At 41.9% G+C, this 16,453-nt stretch overlaps 1 protein-coding gene across 8 annotated transcripts in view; it reads right to left on the bottom strand.

Annotated features, from left to right (window-relative positions):
- The window catches only part of RASGRF2 (Ras protein specific guanine nucleotide releasing factor 2), a 223,405-nt gene that overhangs the window by 142,256 nt on the left and 64,696 nt on the right, over window positions 1-16,453 (bottom strand). For all 8 annotated transcript variants that reach the window (XM_074328781.2, XM_074328780.2, XM_074328774.2 and 5 more), the window contains exon 2: window positions 6,292-6,398. In XM_074328781.2, the coding sequence (XP_074184882.2) occupies window positions 6,292-6,398 (107 nt within the window). The remainder of the gene's footprint in view (window positions 1-6,291; window positions 6,399-16,453) is intronic.

Raw genomic sequence — 16,453 nt, 5'->3', positions numbered from 1 at the left:
CAGTGGCGGCTGACTGGATGTGAGCAGTGAGGACGGAGGGTACAGGATGACATCTGCTGGCCTGCATGACTGAGTGTATGGGGAAACTATTCCCTAGGCAGGAAGAAGGGGACAAGAAGCCACTTGGAGAAAAGCATGAGTTTGGTTTTGGATTTTCTTAGTATCATGTAACTCTGAGCACCCAGGGGGACATGAAAAATGGGTAGTTCAATAGAGAAAAATGCATATTTGCATATTTGTCAGCTTCTCCTGTACGGAAGGCACTATATCTTGGTGGTTAAGTGCAGAGGCCTGACCTGGATTTGAATTCTAGCTCTGCCACTTACTAGATTGGTGGCCTTCAGGGGTTATTTTACCTAAAACCTCACACTCAATAGGAATAGTACCACCTACTTCACGAGCTGTTGTGACCATTAAACGAAGCGCACATGGTGCATGGAGCACCGTACCCAGCAGCGCAAAAGCGTGGAGAAAGGGTGACTTTCCACGTGGTGGAAGCCTTGGGACTCGGTGGCAGTGAGAAGAGAAGAGACCCCACAGCGGAGCTCTGCTGAGCAGCAACATTAAAGAAAGGGACAGAACAGAGGAGCTGTGAAAGAGGATGAAAAAAAATTATCAAAGTAGTAGGAGAATCAGGAGTGAGTGACATCATAGAAGCAAAAGGAAAAGGAAAGGAAAGATGTAGGTCTCTATACACTGATACGCCTATTTAAGAAACAGACTTCAAAATTAATGTAAAAAGAAAAGTTGAGAATAAGGTGAATAGTAAATAAAGAGTATGTAATTATATTATCTATTTATCCATCCATATTCAAATGTATAGAAAAACTAAATACCAGATTATTACCTATAAATACCTTTGAGGAAACAGGGGGGCTTGGGGAATGGGGGGGAAGATGGGGTGGATATGAATGGAGACCATAACTTTTTACCCTATAAAATATTGTTGGACTTTTCTTTTTTAGAGAGCTTGTGTTTATGAATTACTTGCAATTCAAAAATAAGGAAGTATTAACTATAAATGGAAAGGTGAAGTGATATATGAAGAAGCTTTGGAAGTCATTGCTGACCCAGGTGATAACAGTCTCAGTGGGGTAGGGACTGAAACCCACCACAAAGGGCTGAAAAGACAGCAGGGGCTGTGAACAGAGGGAGAACAACCAAACCATTTCTCCAAGAGAGAACAGCACCGAGAGGAAGGATCAGGGCGAAAGGAGAATTTTCAATTGTTTTGTTTTTAAGGTGGGAGAGACTTAAGGAGAACCTAAGGATGCAGGGGAAAAGCCAAGGTTGGGGGAGGAGAGTAAGCAGACTGGAGCTATAAGAGAAAAATGAAACAACTAATGGAACAAGAAAATCGATGCGAAGAGACTCAGGGTAGAGATTCATTGTGAACCAGAGATGGTCCTCCTGGGGGTGGCAAACAGCCCATGAGGATGCCCCCCGCCCCTGCAGGTGAGCCAGTGTGCAGGGGAGGACAGAGTACCTGCTCTGTGAATGTGGATACGAGGTTGTACTGCAGTGTAAGCTGGATGCGTCAGGAGGAGGAGGAACATTTGAAGTGGAAACACTGAGGAACAGGGAAGGTAACTAACAGGTAAAAGTAAACAAAAGGCTGGAAATAAGAAAATTCAAGCCCAACGTTTCCCTACAGAAAACAAGTTTTAGCATCCAACCAAGTAAAATACTTCATAGTTCACACAAACAGTACCCTTTTCTTTCATGTTGTACTGTGCAGGCTCTAAGGCAAGAATTCTCTTTCATTGTGGTAAATCTGAAGGCAAAGTCCTAGCAGAAGTTCTTAGTAAAATAATATCTCAACAAAATCCACCCTTTCAGCTTTATAGTAGTGACAGTCTTACTGTTACAAGAAGAATACAAAATGTAGCTTCAGGGTTGCTTTAGGCTGTCTCACTGCCTGTTTCTGATTTTCTAGGCCTGTGGTTTAGCTGTGAGATACAAAGCATTTTCAGCCTTTCTATGTAATCACTCTTTTCTGATTGTGAGGAATTCCTCCATGCACATTCCGTGAAGTGTTGATTTTATGGGGATGATATGACACACACAGCGGCTTTTAGTGGTGGGCAGATTTTATACTATACACTTTGCTCTAAGTTTAGTCTCTATCCAAGTAAAAGCAACAAGATTGCAAGCGTTAGGTGTTTGGTACAATTACTGTGGGTACAATTACAGTGTGTGCACGCATGCAGGAAGAGACAGAGATAGATAGAGATAGAGACAGACAGAGACAGAGACAGAGACAGAGAGAAAGAGAGAGAGATGAACAACAGCTGCCTCTGGCACATGCAATCACAAGGTCTACAGATAAAAACAAATCCAAGAGGCTGGATTAGAGCTTTCTTTAGGGGACAAGAAAACAAGAGAAGCTTTCTTTAGTGGACAAGGCTTAATTGAAAGACTTAACTGGAGGATTAAGTCCCTGCTCACCACGTTCTAGACTGACAGGGTGCAGGAAAGGGCTACGTCAAGCCCTTGCCACACCAATCTGACATGAGCATTATGGAATGGAAGTGCACGCCCAATTCCTTGTTCCCTTGTGAACGCTCTCCCCATGGAGGCACGGCCAACATCCACCTGCCACAGGCACACATTGCAGGGAGGAAAGAGAATCAAGGTGGGGGTTTGAGCAGAGTGTCAACTGGAGAAATTGGAAAGCAGGAAAAAGATAGTGGGAGTGTCTTAAACACTGGAAGCACAACCAATACCTTTGCAGGGGGGAAAGCTATGCACATTTCCATGCTATGCTGTACAAGGCGCAATATCTTCTATGTCTGCAACTTTTCACAGCCCTCCCCCGACCTGAACCCAAAGCAGCTGTGCCCTCAGGACACACCTTAGTTCTCTAGCGGCCCCAACACTCATTCTCTCAGACCTTCCATAGCAGGGGGGTCCATCAGTGCTCCATGGCTCTCACTGCCCCTTCCAGGTGATCATACCCTCCAACTGCCTGCAGAAGCCCTTCCTGGCCAGCACTCATCACCTTTGCCCCACAGCCCTGCTCTCATTCATCATTTCTCCTCCACGCCTCCCAGTGAGTGCAACATTCAAGCAAGGGACCTGAGAGGTGTGTTAGATGCGCCCCTGGTCTAATATTGCCTACATCCAGGTGATGACAAAGTCCTTTAAAGTCTACCCGCTACATCTCTGGGATACCTTCCACCTCTCTTCCCATCCTCTCTCCCCAACTGTCACAGACCAGGTCCTTCGGGCCTTATGCTTAGGCCAGATGGGAAGGGCCTTGGAAGAGGTACGCCTGGATCCGATTTCAGGCCATGACTGCCTTCTAACTGCCAAGCCTTCACTTGGTCAGTGTTCCAGTAGATGAAACACGGGAGACAAAGCGCTGTAGATACTGTCTTTTCAGCAGCAAGAATGTGATTTTCATGACACAGAAAGACAGCACATCCAGGCTGGGACTGAGAAGCCAGCCCAGGAAAACAGCAGTGACAGAGACGGATTCTGAGCAGGCCTTTTTCTATGTAGTATCTGCAGGAGGTTTGTAGCTCAGAAAAGAACCCGTCTCAGGCTAAAATAGTCATTAGTTAATCAAAAGCTCAGAGTTTTATAAAGAGGGATCAATAAAACCATAATTATTGAGCATTTTCTATTAGAAAGACAGCAATACCAAATTAATGCCATCAGACTGTCCTCTAAAGGTGAAATGTTTAGTCAACCAACCAGCTGTTTTAATTAGCATAATGCCAAGCAAAACTGCCTGACAAATTCTTTCTCTGAATCAGCTTCATTAACTTTCTGGCTCTGCTCATGTCTGAACAAAGTCAGGATGAATTTCAAAGATCCAAGTTTACACAAAAAACTCAACTTAATGAAACTTAAATGAAAAAGTAATTATCTGCCCTGATTTAAAAAAACAAAAATTTAAGAAGCATCTCAATGCAAAAAAAGTCAAATATAAAAACTCAGGTATAAAGCAGAGAGATTAAAAGGAAATCATCAAAGAAACCAGTCCTGGGCTTCCAGTCAAAGGAAAAACAAACCTAATGGACCCAAAAGTCAAGGACATCAGGAAAAAAGATCAATTATTAACCAAATCTTCAAATCCAAAAGAGAATTTTTACCATTCCATCACCTAAGCCACTCAAGTGATTTCTAAAATCTATGTTTCCTGACAAGATCACACATGCCCTGGTTTTGATCATATGTCAATCAATACCATAGTTACTGACTCACTTCCATATACATAACAAAGTTTTCACGCTATAGAAAAACATCTGTTACTTGAAATCTAACCATTTTTAAAGTCATTCATACTCTGTATTTGGTTCACCATGATATTTGGCAACTATAAAGGCATTTAGGCTACTAACGGTACCTGCCTTTTGTGAAATGAAAAAGATGGGCAAATACACGCTTTAAATCATTTACTTTAACTCCCAGGTAGAAAGGAATAGAAGTGGTGACAAAGATCATGTCTGGAAATGACCCAAGGGCTCTTCTCTTGTCAACCTGATACTTTATTCACCTTTGAAGACATGACCTTCTTTCTATAGCAAGTCATTCCACATTAGTCCTAATCTGGAGCAAAAGCCTCAGACAGATCCCCTGAGAACAAAGGCGGCTGAACACTGTGCCTGGGTCATAAAGTCAGCAGGCTGCCCCCAGGGCCTGCTTGGAGAGCAGCATTTGCTCACCAACCCCGTGCATCCCTGAGAAATATTTTGGAGGGTAGGAAAGTAAAGGAACTGAGATATGTTGAAAAGAACATCTTCTACTCTCACCCTGACCTCACATCAATCCATTTTCATCTTTGAATGGAAGAAGAGAGAAAGAAATGAAGAGGGAGGAACTGAAGAGAAAAAGAGAAAACAACAAAGAGAGGTGCAATACAGAACACTGGTTAAAGGCTCTAGAGTCAGACTGACGCTGGTTTGAATCCCAGCTCTGCAGCTAAACAAATCTGTGTTAGATTTTGGCCAGTCTGCTTAATTGTCGTGAACCTTTGTTTTCTCACCTGTAAAATGGGGTTAATAATACCTTCCTGGGTACTTGTGAGGGATGAAAAACGACAAGTATGTGAAGCAGTCAGTGTGCTGCCTGCCACAGAGGAGGCAGTCAATAAAAAGTAGTTGAAGAAAGAGGGGAGGGCTGAGGAGGGGAGGGAAGGAGGCCTTCAGAGAAAAAGTCTCAGGGGTTCAAAGGAACAGTCTAAACTCACTCAGAACATTCTCCTCTCAGAACACTCTCCTTCTCTTTATAATCCATCTGAAAATATTTCCTGATCACCTTCGTCCTCATTCTCAAGGCGCAGCTCAGGAAGCAGAAATCACACACGTGAAATATGTAAAAAATGGCCTAAATGGTACTACATTGCTAAATATTCCACATATAGTGATGCATGTGCTACAGCACTTTGGAAAGGAGGGCCATTGAGGGCTGACTTGGGGAAAATTCCAGAAAGGGGTGGTAGAAACATGAATGGATATTTAGAAAGGAAGGCGTGTCAGGTGTAGAAAAAGAAAATGTGTCCCAGATTGAGTCTTGCCACTAAAACACTAGGCATATGAGTGGGGAGCTGTGAAGTGACAAGAACCTGGATTAGGGAGGGGACAGGTAAAAAGCAGTGAGCATGGGAGCCATTTGAAGCAAACATGGACAGGACTTTGGAATCAAATATGAAAAATAAAGAGGAGAGTTCTGCCTGCATCTCTTTTGGATTTCTCATTCACTTTCGAGGCCTAGTATGTTCCTTTCCACCTTCCTGGTATTTCTTAGGAGGAAGCAAAATCACAGTCTTCTATTTCCCTACATAGAAGCCAACGTCACCTTCCTTATAACCATGCTGCACAGGTTAGGGTTTACAGATGTGGGCTCTGCTGAGTCCATATCCCAGCTTTCCCACTTTCTAGCTGTGTGACCTCAGGTAAGCAAACTACACTACCAGGACTCAGTTTCCTCTGTAAAAGAAGGGGTAATTATGATACCCCTCTCGGAGATTGTTGAAAGGATAAGTGAATCAATATATTTAACAAATTCCTTAACTGAGAAGCACATAGACAGTGCCTGGCACACAGGAACAAATCCACAAAAGTGACCTAATATCATATTTATTGTTTTATCTATTACCTTTCATCTTTAGCTGGAAAATAGCCACAGAAAGTTCAAAGAATCATCTCACACATGACTAATGAGGAGGTATCAAGGAGAAACTCATCTTGGAATTGCAAGTTCTTCTAAAACTACCACCAATAGTGACACCCCCAATGCAAGCCCCAGACAAGCCAGTGTCACACGGAGGATTTGAGCCCATACCTGGCTTGGTGAATAGCTTCCATCCACTCTTTACCATCCTGCTCCTCCTCACAGCGCAGCTCCAGTGGTTTCTGACCTTCGTGGCCAAAAAGAACGGTAAAGTAATACTGGAGAGAAAAACAAACAAATAAAGTTTAGTTTTATTTTTCAAGCATGACATCATAATAAGACGGTATTTCCCTACAAAGGGTATATGTTTACAAAATGCATTATCCTTATGTAAGTCATATTTCAAAATGTAATATCACTTCCAGTCTAGTTGGTAATGACTGCATTTGAAAGATACCATAGGTTACATTTTAACACTCCTCAGTAAGCATCAACCTGCAGCATCTCATTAGATGTAGAAAAGGTATTTGATGAAATTCTGCACAAACACATGATTAGAATTCCTTGCAACCTACAAAGTGAAATTGCTGAACCTGATAAAGTATATCTGTCAAAAACATACTACAAACATTTTACCTAATGGTGAACTATTTGTTACAAGCAACCCCTCTAAAATCAAAAGTAAGAAAAAGATAGCCATTATCACCACTTCTATTTACCAATTCTATCTGGAGGGCAACGTTGAAAAATAAAGGGGGAAAAAAAGCATAGAAATAGAGAGCAAGGAAAAAATCATTTTTCTCACATGATATAATTGTCTGTATGAAACTTCATTTAAAAACTACTAGGATAAGAACATTGAGCAAAACGGTGGGGTATAAAACCAATATAAAAAAATGTATTGCCTGTTGTTATAGTATCAACAGAGAGGAAATTTAATCTTGAGAACAGCATTGGTGATAACAAAGAAATATAAAAAACTTAATAAATCTAAGAAAATGTTTATCACCTCTAAAAAATAAATTAATCTATAATTTTTATGTATTTCAATAAATCGTTTTGTTGTTGCTATTACTGTTTTTGTGGAACAGGTTTTGTGTGTGTGTGTGTGTGTGTGTGTGTGTGTGTGTGTGTGTGTGTGTGTAATTTGACCAACTGAATCAAATACGTGAGTCAGGGGCAGGAGAAGTTGCCCTTTAAACCAGTCTACTTGAGACTGGATATCTTCACGACCAAACTGAGACTGTCTGGGAAGAAATGGGACTGAATTTTTTATTATGACAATGATCAGAAAATTCACTGGGCCTGCGCAGGACTTCATCCTGGGAACAGAAAGAACCAACCCCACAGAACTGCTCTGAGATGGAGAACCAAAGGCAAAAACACAGGATTCAGTCTATTGTCCCACCTTCCCAGCCCACCCCCAAACGTCTGTGTATTCAGTGTGATACTTACATACTCAAATAAATTAACAACCTTCAGGACATAACCCTGGAGATAAGAATTTTCAGCAAATTTACCAAAAAAGGGGGGTGATGGTTAAGAGCCTTCAATCCTCAGTCACGCCTGTAATAATCCACTACATTTCCCCACAGGCAGTCCCAGAACCCTGGGTCTTTAGTCTTCAACCTCTTGTCCAGCCAGAGGTCTAAATGCTCTGAACTAGGGGGATATAACCTAATGAAAAGGCCATGAGAAGTGGAAGAATTGAGTTTAGCACTGTATTCAATAAAGGTCCATTTAAATTTGAGAGGCAAAAAGTCGAAACTTCATAAAATAACAAATCCGTGGCTTAAAGGGCAATCCTATAAGGGGTGGCATTTCAGTCGCTGCTGGCTATTATGCAAGCCCAGATGCCCAGTCCAGGGAGAGGAAACCCTTGAACCGGCCCGATCTGTTAAAAGACTGCAACCGGCACCTCAACTGCAGCTGCTGTTCCGGGACCCAATTAAAAGCCACCTTTAAAAGACAGCAAGGCAATTATATTAGCAGAGTACATCCAAAGGTTAAACCATGTCTCAGGCATAACAATGATGGAAAGAATTTTGAGAAGTACATGTTACGTTTCCAGGATTTCAATTAACAAATTCAGCTCAATCACAAAAAAATTAAACACTGCCTCTGCATGTACCTGAAAGTTATTTATTTTTAGCCACTCTTCAAAGTTTTCCTTTGTATCTTATGGCCTCATTCTGATGTGAACTCTGTATACCATGGGTCTAGGTGTCAGACCTGGGGCTTTAGAGGTCCCCTTGGGGGTCAAAAGTCACAGCAGACACCCTTGGTGGTACTCTAACCTGGCCCACTGCAGGAACGAGGAGTTCCAAAGTACTGGGTCATCATGAAGTACAAGGAAGGATTAATTAGAGTGATAACTTCGTCTTTAAATTCATCTACAATGACAGTGATGTGTCTTCTTTTTCTCCCTAGATGTCCTTACCTGTTCCCAAATCTACTTTTTCAGAGAGATTCTCTCCCAGGCGCCAACCCCACTTTTCTCCCATTAGACAGCATTTCAATCATGTTCAAAACCGAACTCATGAACTCACCCATTACCTTCCTTCCCCCTGCCCTGCCCCCTAATGCTCCTCCTCTTACTTCCTGCCCTCACAACTAATCCTTCTCCTCCTGTCTTTTCTCTGTCAAGTGCATCTTTATCCAATAGTTGCCCCAACTAGGAACTCCAAAGTCACCCTCAACATCTCCCTCTAATCAGCCCCAAATTTGGTTTCACCAATGCTTCCTCCTAGGACTCTCTTCTGGCTTTTATTATCTCTCACCTAGACTACTGTAACAGCTTCATCACAGGACGACAGATGTGACAGCTTTGACATACTGTCCAATTGAGGTTCCTTTATCTTATAGCTGGTCTTTCTCCCTTCTTGTATCCTGGCTGCTACTACAGCCCAAAGTGGGAGCTTACTGGTCCCCCTTGAAGGAAGACAGGATGACCTAGCGAAGTCCCAGTGAATTGGAAACACAAGAAGTGTGCAGAGAAGAAGTGGCCAAGGTAGACAGAGAAAACAGAAGGAGAAAGAGACCCAGATGGTACAGCTTCTCCCTACTCAGGGCAAAGGGTGAAGAGTTAAAAGGGTTCATGACAAAGCCAAAAGCGAGGGATCTTCAGTATCATTTTTCCTTTGGGATCTAGAGATGTCATCTCACAGAATGTCCTCTTGCCCCACCCGACCCTGATGACAACATATGGTGGTGACCCCATGGCTGGTGACCATTTCACATAAATCAGTAAAATTGGTGTCATGGCAGTTAGGTGAAGAAAGGGCCTGTTTTCAGTTTAGCTATCCATAGCTCCCTCGCTTCTAAGCGGTGTGGACATCCCCAAGTGTACAGTGGAGGACTGTGGGGGAGGGGCACTGTCAGACCTCATAGTGTGGGGAGCTATGCCGCCCCAGCAAGAGCCAAGGAGGGACCACGTAAGCAAAATGGACCACCAGGTCCTGATCTGAGAGATAACGGACCACAACTTACAGCAGCCACACACTTCAGCAATAGATGCCAACAGATACCCAAGGCGGAGCCAGAACAATGCCAGACCACAGTTGGCACCAGCAAGGGCAACACACAACAACCCAACACACACACACACACACACACACACACACACACACACACACACACAAAATCTCAAAGACATGTGACCTCCGTGAGGTGCAGAGGGAAGAATGAATTACCAAAAGAGACCTTTTACATTATTGAATAGACTGAGTTTATTACTGCCAGCTAAATGTATTTTTTTCTCTCCACTTGTTAAGTGGGGAGGGGGTGGGTTTTAAGAAGTCAGGACAAATTTAGAAAAACATTTTCTTTGCATATCTAAGTATATTGAGGATAAACCTGTGACCTTACCGCTGGTCTTACCCAACTCCCTCCAACCCAAAATCGGTGGTCAGAGTTCTCTTTCTAAAAAATAAATCTGAGCTTTAATGTCTGCTTATAAACCCTCGCTAGTATTTTCAAACTCTAAGAGCAAATCTTACAGAGGCTTCAGGAACTGGACCCATTTCCCATTTTTAATCTTGCTTCTGCCTGTTTCCTCGAATGCATTCCACACTGCAGGCACACTGACCCATCACTGCCCACAAGAAGACAAGCTCTTTCCTCAACCTCATACCACTATGGAGTCATCAGACCTAAGTGTGAGTCCTGGCTCCTCCACGTGGTAACTCAGGTTATGAGACCTTGGGCAAGTCACCTAACCTTTCTGAGAAGGACTTTCCTCATGGGCAGAATGAAGACAATGATATAAACCTTATAGAACTGAATCAGCTGACATGCAGTGCCTGGTACCCAGTAGGCACTTAGCAAAAGTTAATTCCATTCTCTCTCAGGGTATCTCATCGTCTTGACATTCTTCCTTCAACTCCCAGTCCCTTTTCTACCTACAAATTCTGACTGAACTTTCATGACAGGTCACTGAAATGTCAGTTCCCCTAAGAATATCCTTCCCTGGCAAAAGGAGTCACTCTCTCCTCTGTGTTTCAGGAACCCCATGCACTCTTCTCACATCACATTAGAGTTGTCCGTGTCTGCATCTCTCTTCCCTACCAGCCTTGTCCTTTGATACACTTGAGCCTAACGCTGTGCCAGGCATACACAAAGCCCTCAATAATGTTTGGTGAATAATCACAGCAAAGAAACTTGAGTTGTAATTAACATAATAAATTTGCTTTGAATAGCCACACATGATGATCAACTTCATGCCTATATAATCACATTCAGGTAGGCACCCAAAGAAAGGATAACTAAAGACCCCTTAAGCGATCAAATATATATTCTTAACATAAGATGGAAAACCAGAACATTATGCTGAGCTCACAAACCACTAGAAAAGCAATAAAAAACAGATACTGTAGGTAGGCAGATTCACCAAAGATTCTTATCTTTTAACTATAATGACCATAAAATGCCAGAAAGACAACATAATAAACAGATTTAGAATTTTAAATTTTTAGGGTCTTATTGGTATCTATTGCACATTTGTATGAATTTTCAGTTTTCTGGTTTTTATTATAATGGGTTGGCTCTGCCTTGGGTTGGCTGCTGCTTATACTTATGTGCTTTTGCTGAGAGAACAAATGTAACCCAATATGAGAACACAAGCTCACTTAAAACTCTGTCCTTAAACTTCTGGCAGTTAGAAACAAATTTATAGCTAACAGTGGCAATTGCTGGGGGATGGTATTACAGGACCACTTCCACTTTCTATATTTCTATATTGTTTGAATCATTTACAATAAACCAAATATAGCCAATAAAAATATGTTCATCCCATTTTTAAATTGTTTGAATCATTTATAATAAGCAAATATTGCTATGTAATCAATGAAGATATTTATCCATTTTTCAAACCTAATTCCAGGTTTCTATAATACTACTTATGTACCAGAGACAGAAAATGATGTTGGTCAAATAAACGATGTTCAAAGGAAGGTTAAAAACCACCAGGGGAGTTCAGGTCAAGATGGCAAAGTAGGTAAACACTGTGCTTACTTCCTCTCAGGACCACATAAAAAGTACAACTAAACTACAAAACAACCATCATTGCAAATCACCTGAAATCTTGCTGAACTGAAGCCCTACAACTAAGGACATACAGAAGAAGCCACCTTGAGACTGGTTAGAGGGGCAGAGATGCAGAATGGGCTGGTCTCACACCCTTGTATGACCATTAAAAATCAGGAGGGATACCTTGACTGTGAAGGTCCCCCCAAAAGGAGCAAGGGATTCCAGTGCCACACAAGGCTCCCCACCCCAGGGTTCCAGTGCCAGGGAGAGAAGTCCCCATAATTTCTGGTTGTGAAAACCAGTGAAGATTGTGACTGAGTGAGAGAGAGGGTGACTGAAATCCCAGGCACTCCTATTAAAGGGACCACGCACGGCCCTACTTGCCAATGGAATCACTGGCTCTGAGCTCCAGCACTGAGGCAGCAGCTGGAGGGGTGACCAGGACATAAGGGAAGGAGGGGGTGGAGTGAGTTGTCTGGCTTCATGACAAGGGCTGGAAGGGCAATGTTCTCCAGGATGGAGGAACTGATAGAGCCATTGTTTCTTTGTTGAGCCCTTCCCCCTCCCAGCATGCAGACACAGGTAGCTGCTGTACCTATGTCTCCATCAAGCTGGCTGAAACCATTCATTTGCCATGCCTTGGGGATTCTGAGCTCCCACCTCACCCAGTTTTCAAGCACATCCAAGCTGCTTCCAATGGCTTTTTCATACAAACCACCTGCTCATGCTATATACTTTCCTAGGGTTTCTGAAAGGTTTGCAGAGCCCAAAAAAGCAGCATCTGGCTTCAACATGTCCTATACCACTAGCTGAGCAGCTGTAAGCCCAGAATTAGTGGCAGCTAGCCTTGGTTGGCAGTTTGGCTTCTTGAGGCACTTCCAAGCATGGCACAGGTAGTGGCCATCTGCTGATTGTTGCGTGGCTTATGCTGGGTTGCCCTGGGTGGGGCAGAGTCTGTGGCTGAACTTGACCTGCAACAGGTCCCCTTCCAGTAGCCAGCTTCAAAATGAGCTGAAGAATCACCCAGCCACCTCCAAGGATGATAAATCCAAGGGGTAGATTGAGCAGGCACCAGAGCCCTGCTGAGGCAAATACTGCTCTGTAGAGTCAGCCCTTGCACCATAACACCTTCCCTGTAGTGACAGCCAGTCCTCACAACCAATGAGACCAAGGTTCAATCTCTCCCACTTACGTGCAAACAGCAACCAAGGCTCAACTACAAGATGAGGGTACACATAACCCACACAAGAGCTACAACTGGAGTATGTGGCTCAGGTGACCAGGAAGACTGCGCCATTGACCCCACAGCACACCTACTACATAAGGCCACTCTACTAAGACCAGGAGACATAGCAGCTCTATTTAATATGTAGAAACAAACACAGGGAGGCGGCCAAAATGGGGAGACAAACAAGCTCCAGAAAAAGAACTAAACAAAATGGACATGAACAATCTACCAGATGGCAGAGCTCCAAACACTGGTTATAAGGATGCTCAACAATCTCAGGGAGAACTTGAATAAAGAGATAGGAAACATAAAAATGGAGATGGAAAACATAAAAAAGAACCAGTCAGAAATTAAGAATGCAATAACAGAAATGAAAGATATATTACAGGGAATAAACAACAGATTAGATGAAGCAGAGAATCGAATCAGCAATTTAGAAGATGAGGTAGCAGTAAATACCTAATCAGAACAGCAAAAAGAAAAAACGAATCCAACAAACTGAGGAGAGTTTAAGGGGTCTCTGGGACACCATCAAGTATACCAGCATTTGCGTTATGTGTACCAGTGTCCCAGAAGGAGAAGAGAGAGAACAAGGAATTGAAAATCTATTTGAAAAAATAATGATGGAAAACTTCCCTAACCTGGTGAAGGAAATAGATATACAAGCCCAGGGAGTGCAGAGAGTCCCAAACAAGACGAACTCAAAGAGGCCCACACCAAGACATAACATAATTAAAATGTCAAAGGCTAAAGACAAAGAGAGAATCCTAAAAGCAGCAAGAGAAAAACAATTAGTTACCTACAAGGGAGCTTCCTTAAGACAGTCAGCTGATTTCTCAGCAGAAACTTTGCAGGCCAGAAGGAACTATTCAAAGTGATGAAAAGCCAGGACCTACAATCAAGATTAGTCTACACAGCAAAGCTATCATTTAGAATCAAAGGACAGATAAAGAGCTTCCCAGATAAGAAAAAGCTAAAAGAGTTCCTCACTATGAAACAAGTATTATAATGAATCTTAGAAAGACTTCTTTAAGATGAAAAAAATATATATATATATAAAATATAAATAATAAAATGGCAATAACTTCATACCTATCAACAATAACTTTCAATGTAAATGGATTAAATGCTCCAATCAAAAGATAGGGGGGCTGAATGGATAAGAAAACAAGACCCTTACACATGCTGCCTACAAGAAACTCACTTCAGATAGAAAGACACACAGAGACTGAAAAGGGATGGAAAAAAATATTTCATGAAAAAAGAAGAAAAAATCCAGGGTAGCAATACTCATACCAGATAAAAGAGACATTATTATAACAAAGGCTGTAACAAGAGACAAAGAAGGACCTAGTAATCCCACTTCTGAGTATTTATCAGAAGTAACCTAAAATACTATTTCGAGGGATGCTTTTCCATATGTTCATTGTAGCATTATTTACAATAGCCAGGATATGAAGGCAACCTGGGAGTCCCTGAATGTATGAATGGATAAAGCAGAAGTGGTACATATGTACAATGGAATATTACTCAGCTGTAAAAAAGAATGAAATCTTGCCATCTGCAACAACATGGATGGACCTAGAGGGTACTGTGCTGAGTGTAATAAGTCAGACAGCAAAAGACAAATGTCATATGATTTCACTTATAAGTGGACTCTAAAGAACAAAATAAACAAACAAATGAAACAGAAACAAATTCATACAGAGAACATTTTGATGGTTGCCAGATGGGAGGCGGTTGAGGGTGGGTGAAAAAAGGGAAGGGATGAAGTACAAATTGGTTGCTACAAAGTAGTCACGAGGATGTAGGGTACAGCACAAGGAACATAGTCAATAATATTGTCGTAACTATGGATGGTGTCAGATGGGTACTAGATCTATCAGGTGATAGATAGGAGGGCGTTGGAGGCACAGTAAATAAAGGTAAAGGGATTAAGAAATACGAATTGGTGGTTATAAAATAGTCATGAGGATGTAAAATAAAGCATAGGGAATATAATCAATAATATGGTAATAACTATGTATAGTGCCAGGTGGGTACTAATCAGACGGATCACTTCGTAAATTATATAAATATCTAACTGCTATGTTGTACACCTGAAATTAATATAAACTAATATTGAACGTCAACTGCAATTGTAAAAAAAAGGGCGGGGAAGATAAAGGGGAATAAGAGGTTCAAAGTTCCAAGTATAAGACAAATAAGTCTTGGGGATGTAATGTACAGCATAGGGAACATAGTCAATAATGTGGTGATAGTGTGTGTGGTGTGGTGTCAGATGGTTGCTGGACTTATCATGGTGACCACTTCTGTAGCATGAGGAATACGAGGATAATCAATACTACGGTAATAACTATGTGTAGTGGCAAGTGGGTACTGTTGAATAACTATGATGTACACCTGAAACTAATATAATATTGTTTGTTTGCTATGTTTTAATAAAAATCACAAACAATAACAAAAAAACTACAATGGGTTTTCTTAAAAGTATACAGCAGAAAAACAATGTTTTAAAAAATGTTGTGCCACACGTATTACTATTTGGATGGTACTGCAGAGTTTTAAGTTATTACATATATTCTTGAAAAAGTTTAGTGTTAGATTAAGAGAACTAAAACCAACCCTCTCTGCACCACTAAGGCAGAAAATCCTCTTTGAATCCTCTTCCAGCACTGCCCCTGTCTGGGAGAGGCGGGTGAAGCCCTACAAGAAGGCCCCAGAGTCTTCTCCTCCCAGGTAACCAGCTTTCTGACACCACACATCAGACTCTGGCTGGACAAAGAAATGGATGCCTTCTAAACTGTCCCTGGCTTGGTGACTTACACACATGGAGCTAGTGATCACGATAACACAGTAGCCTGGGGTGACAGTGCCTCTGGGACCACAGCAGGGCTCTAAAGGTGGGAGAGCCCTCCATCCCCACCTGGGCCTTGGGATCTGGCCTTCCTAGTCCCCAGGAGTGTAAATAACACTTTTCAGTGGCCCTCTAAAGTCCTGAGCATATTACTCCCCCAACGTGGGTTCTCATGACCATCCATCCCAATTAAAAGGGAGACTGAAAGTGCCTTATGATGTGGAGATGGCTAAAAACCATGGATAGCAATTCTCTAGTCTTGGTGCGTTTCCAACACAATATTAAGTAGGTGGTCATGTTATTCTTCCTCTGACTCAGTACCCCCTCCTCTTTCGCCTTTTTCCCTTTCTCCTTCTTTCTGTAACTGCTTGTAAAGTGGAAATTAAATACATTTTTAACATTTGATATACTGATAAAACTAAATTTTATGTATCCTTATACTAATTTTGACTCTGAATTTAATGTCATCCAAAATGACACTTAAACTACCTTTAACATTCAAGGGAACTAGTTAGTTAATGATTTATTGGTATGTGACCGGCCTTTTGTAAGAGAAAAGTATCCCATCCCTGAGCCCTCGAGGCACAGACAGATCACTCTAAATCTGATTTACGTCCACCTCTCTGGCGGCATGTCAGAGAAATAAGAGAAGACAGACTGAAAAAAAAAAAAAAAAAAAAAAAACACAGTAAAGTGGGCATGAAAAGGGGGGACAACACTTC

This window comes from Rhinolophus sinicus, chromosome 3 (genome assembly GCF_057876585.1).
Source record: "Rhinolophus sinicus isolate RSI-liver-muscle chromosome 3, RSI-T2T, whole genome shotgun sequence".
Classification (NCBI taxonomy): Eukaryota; Metazoa; Chordata; class Mammalia; order Chiroptera; family Rhinolophidae; genus Rhinolophus; species Rhinolophus sinicus.
This window is presented reverse-complemented; position numbering and strand designations above follow the sequence as displayed.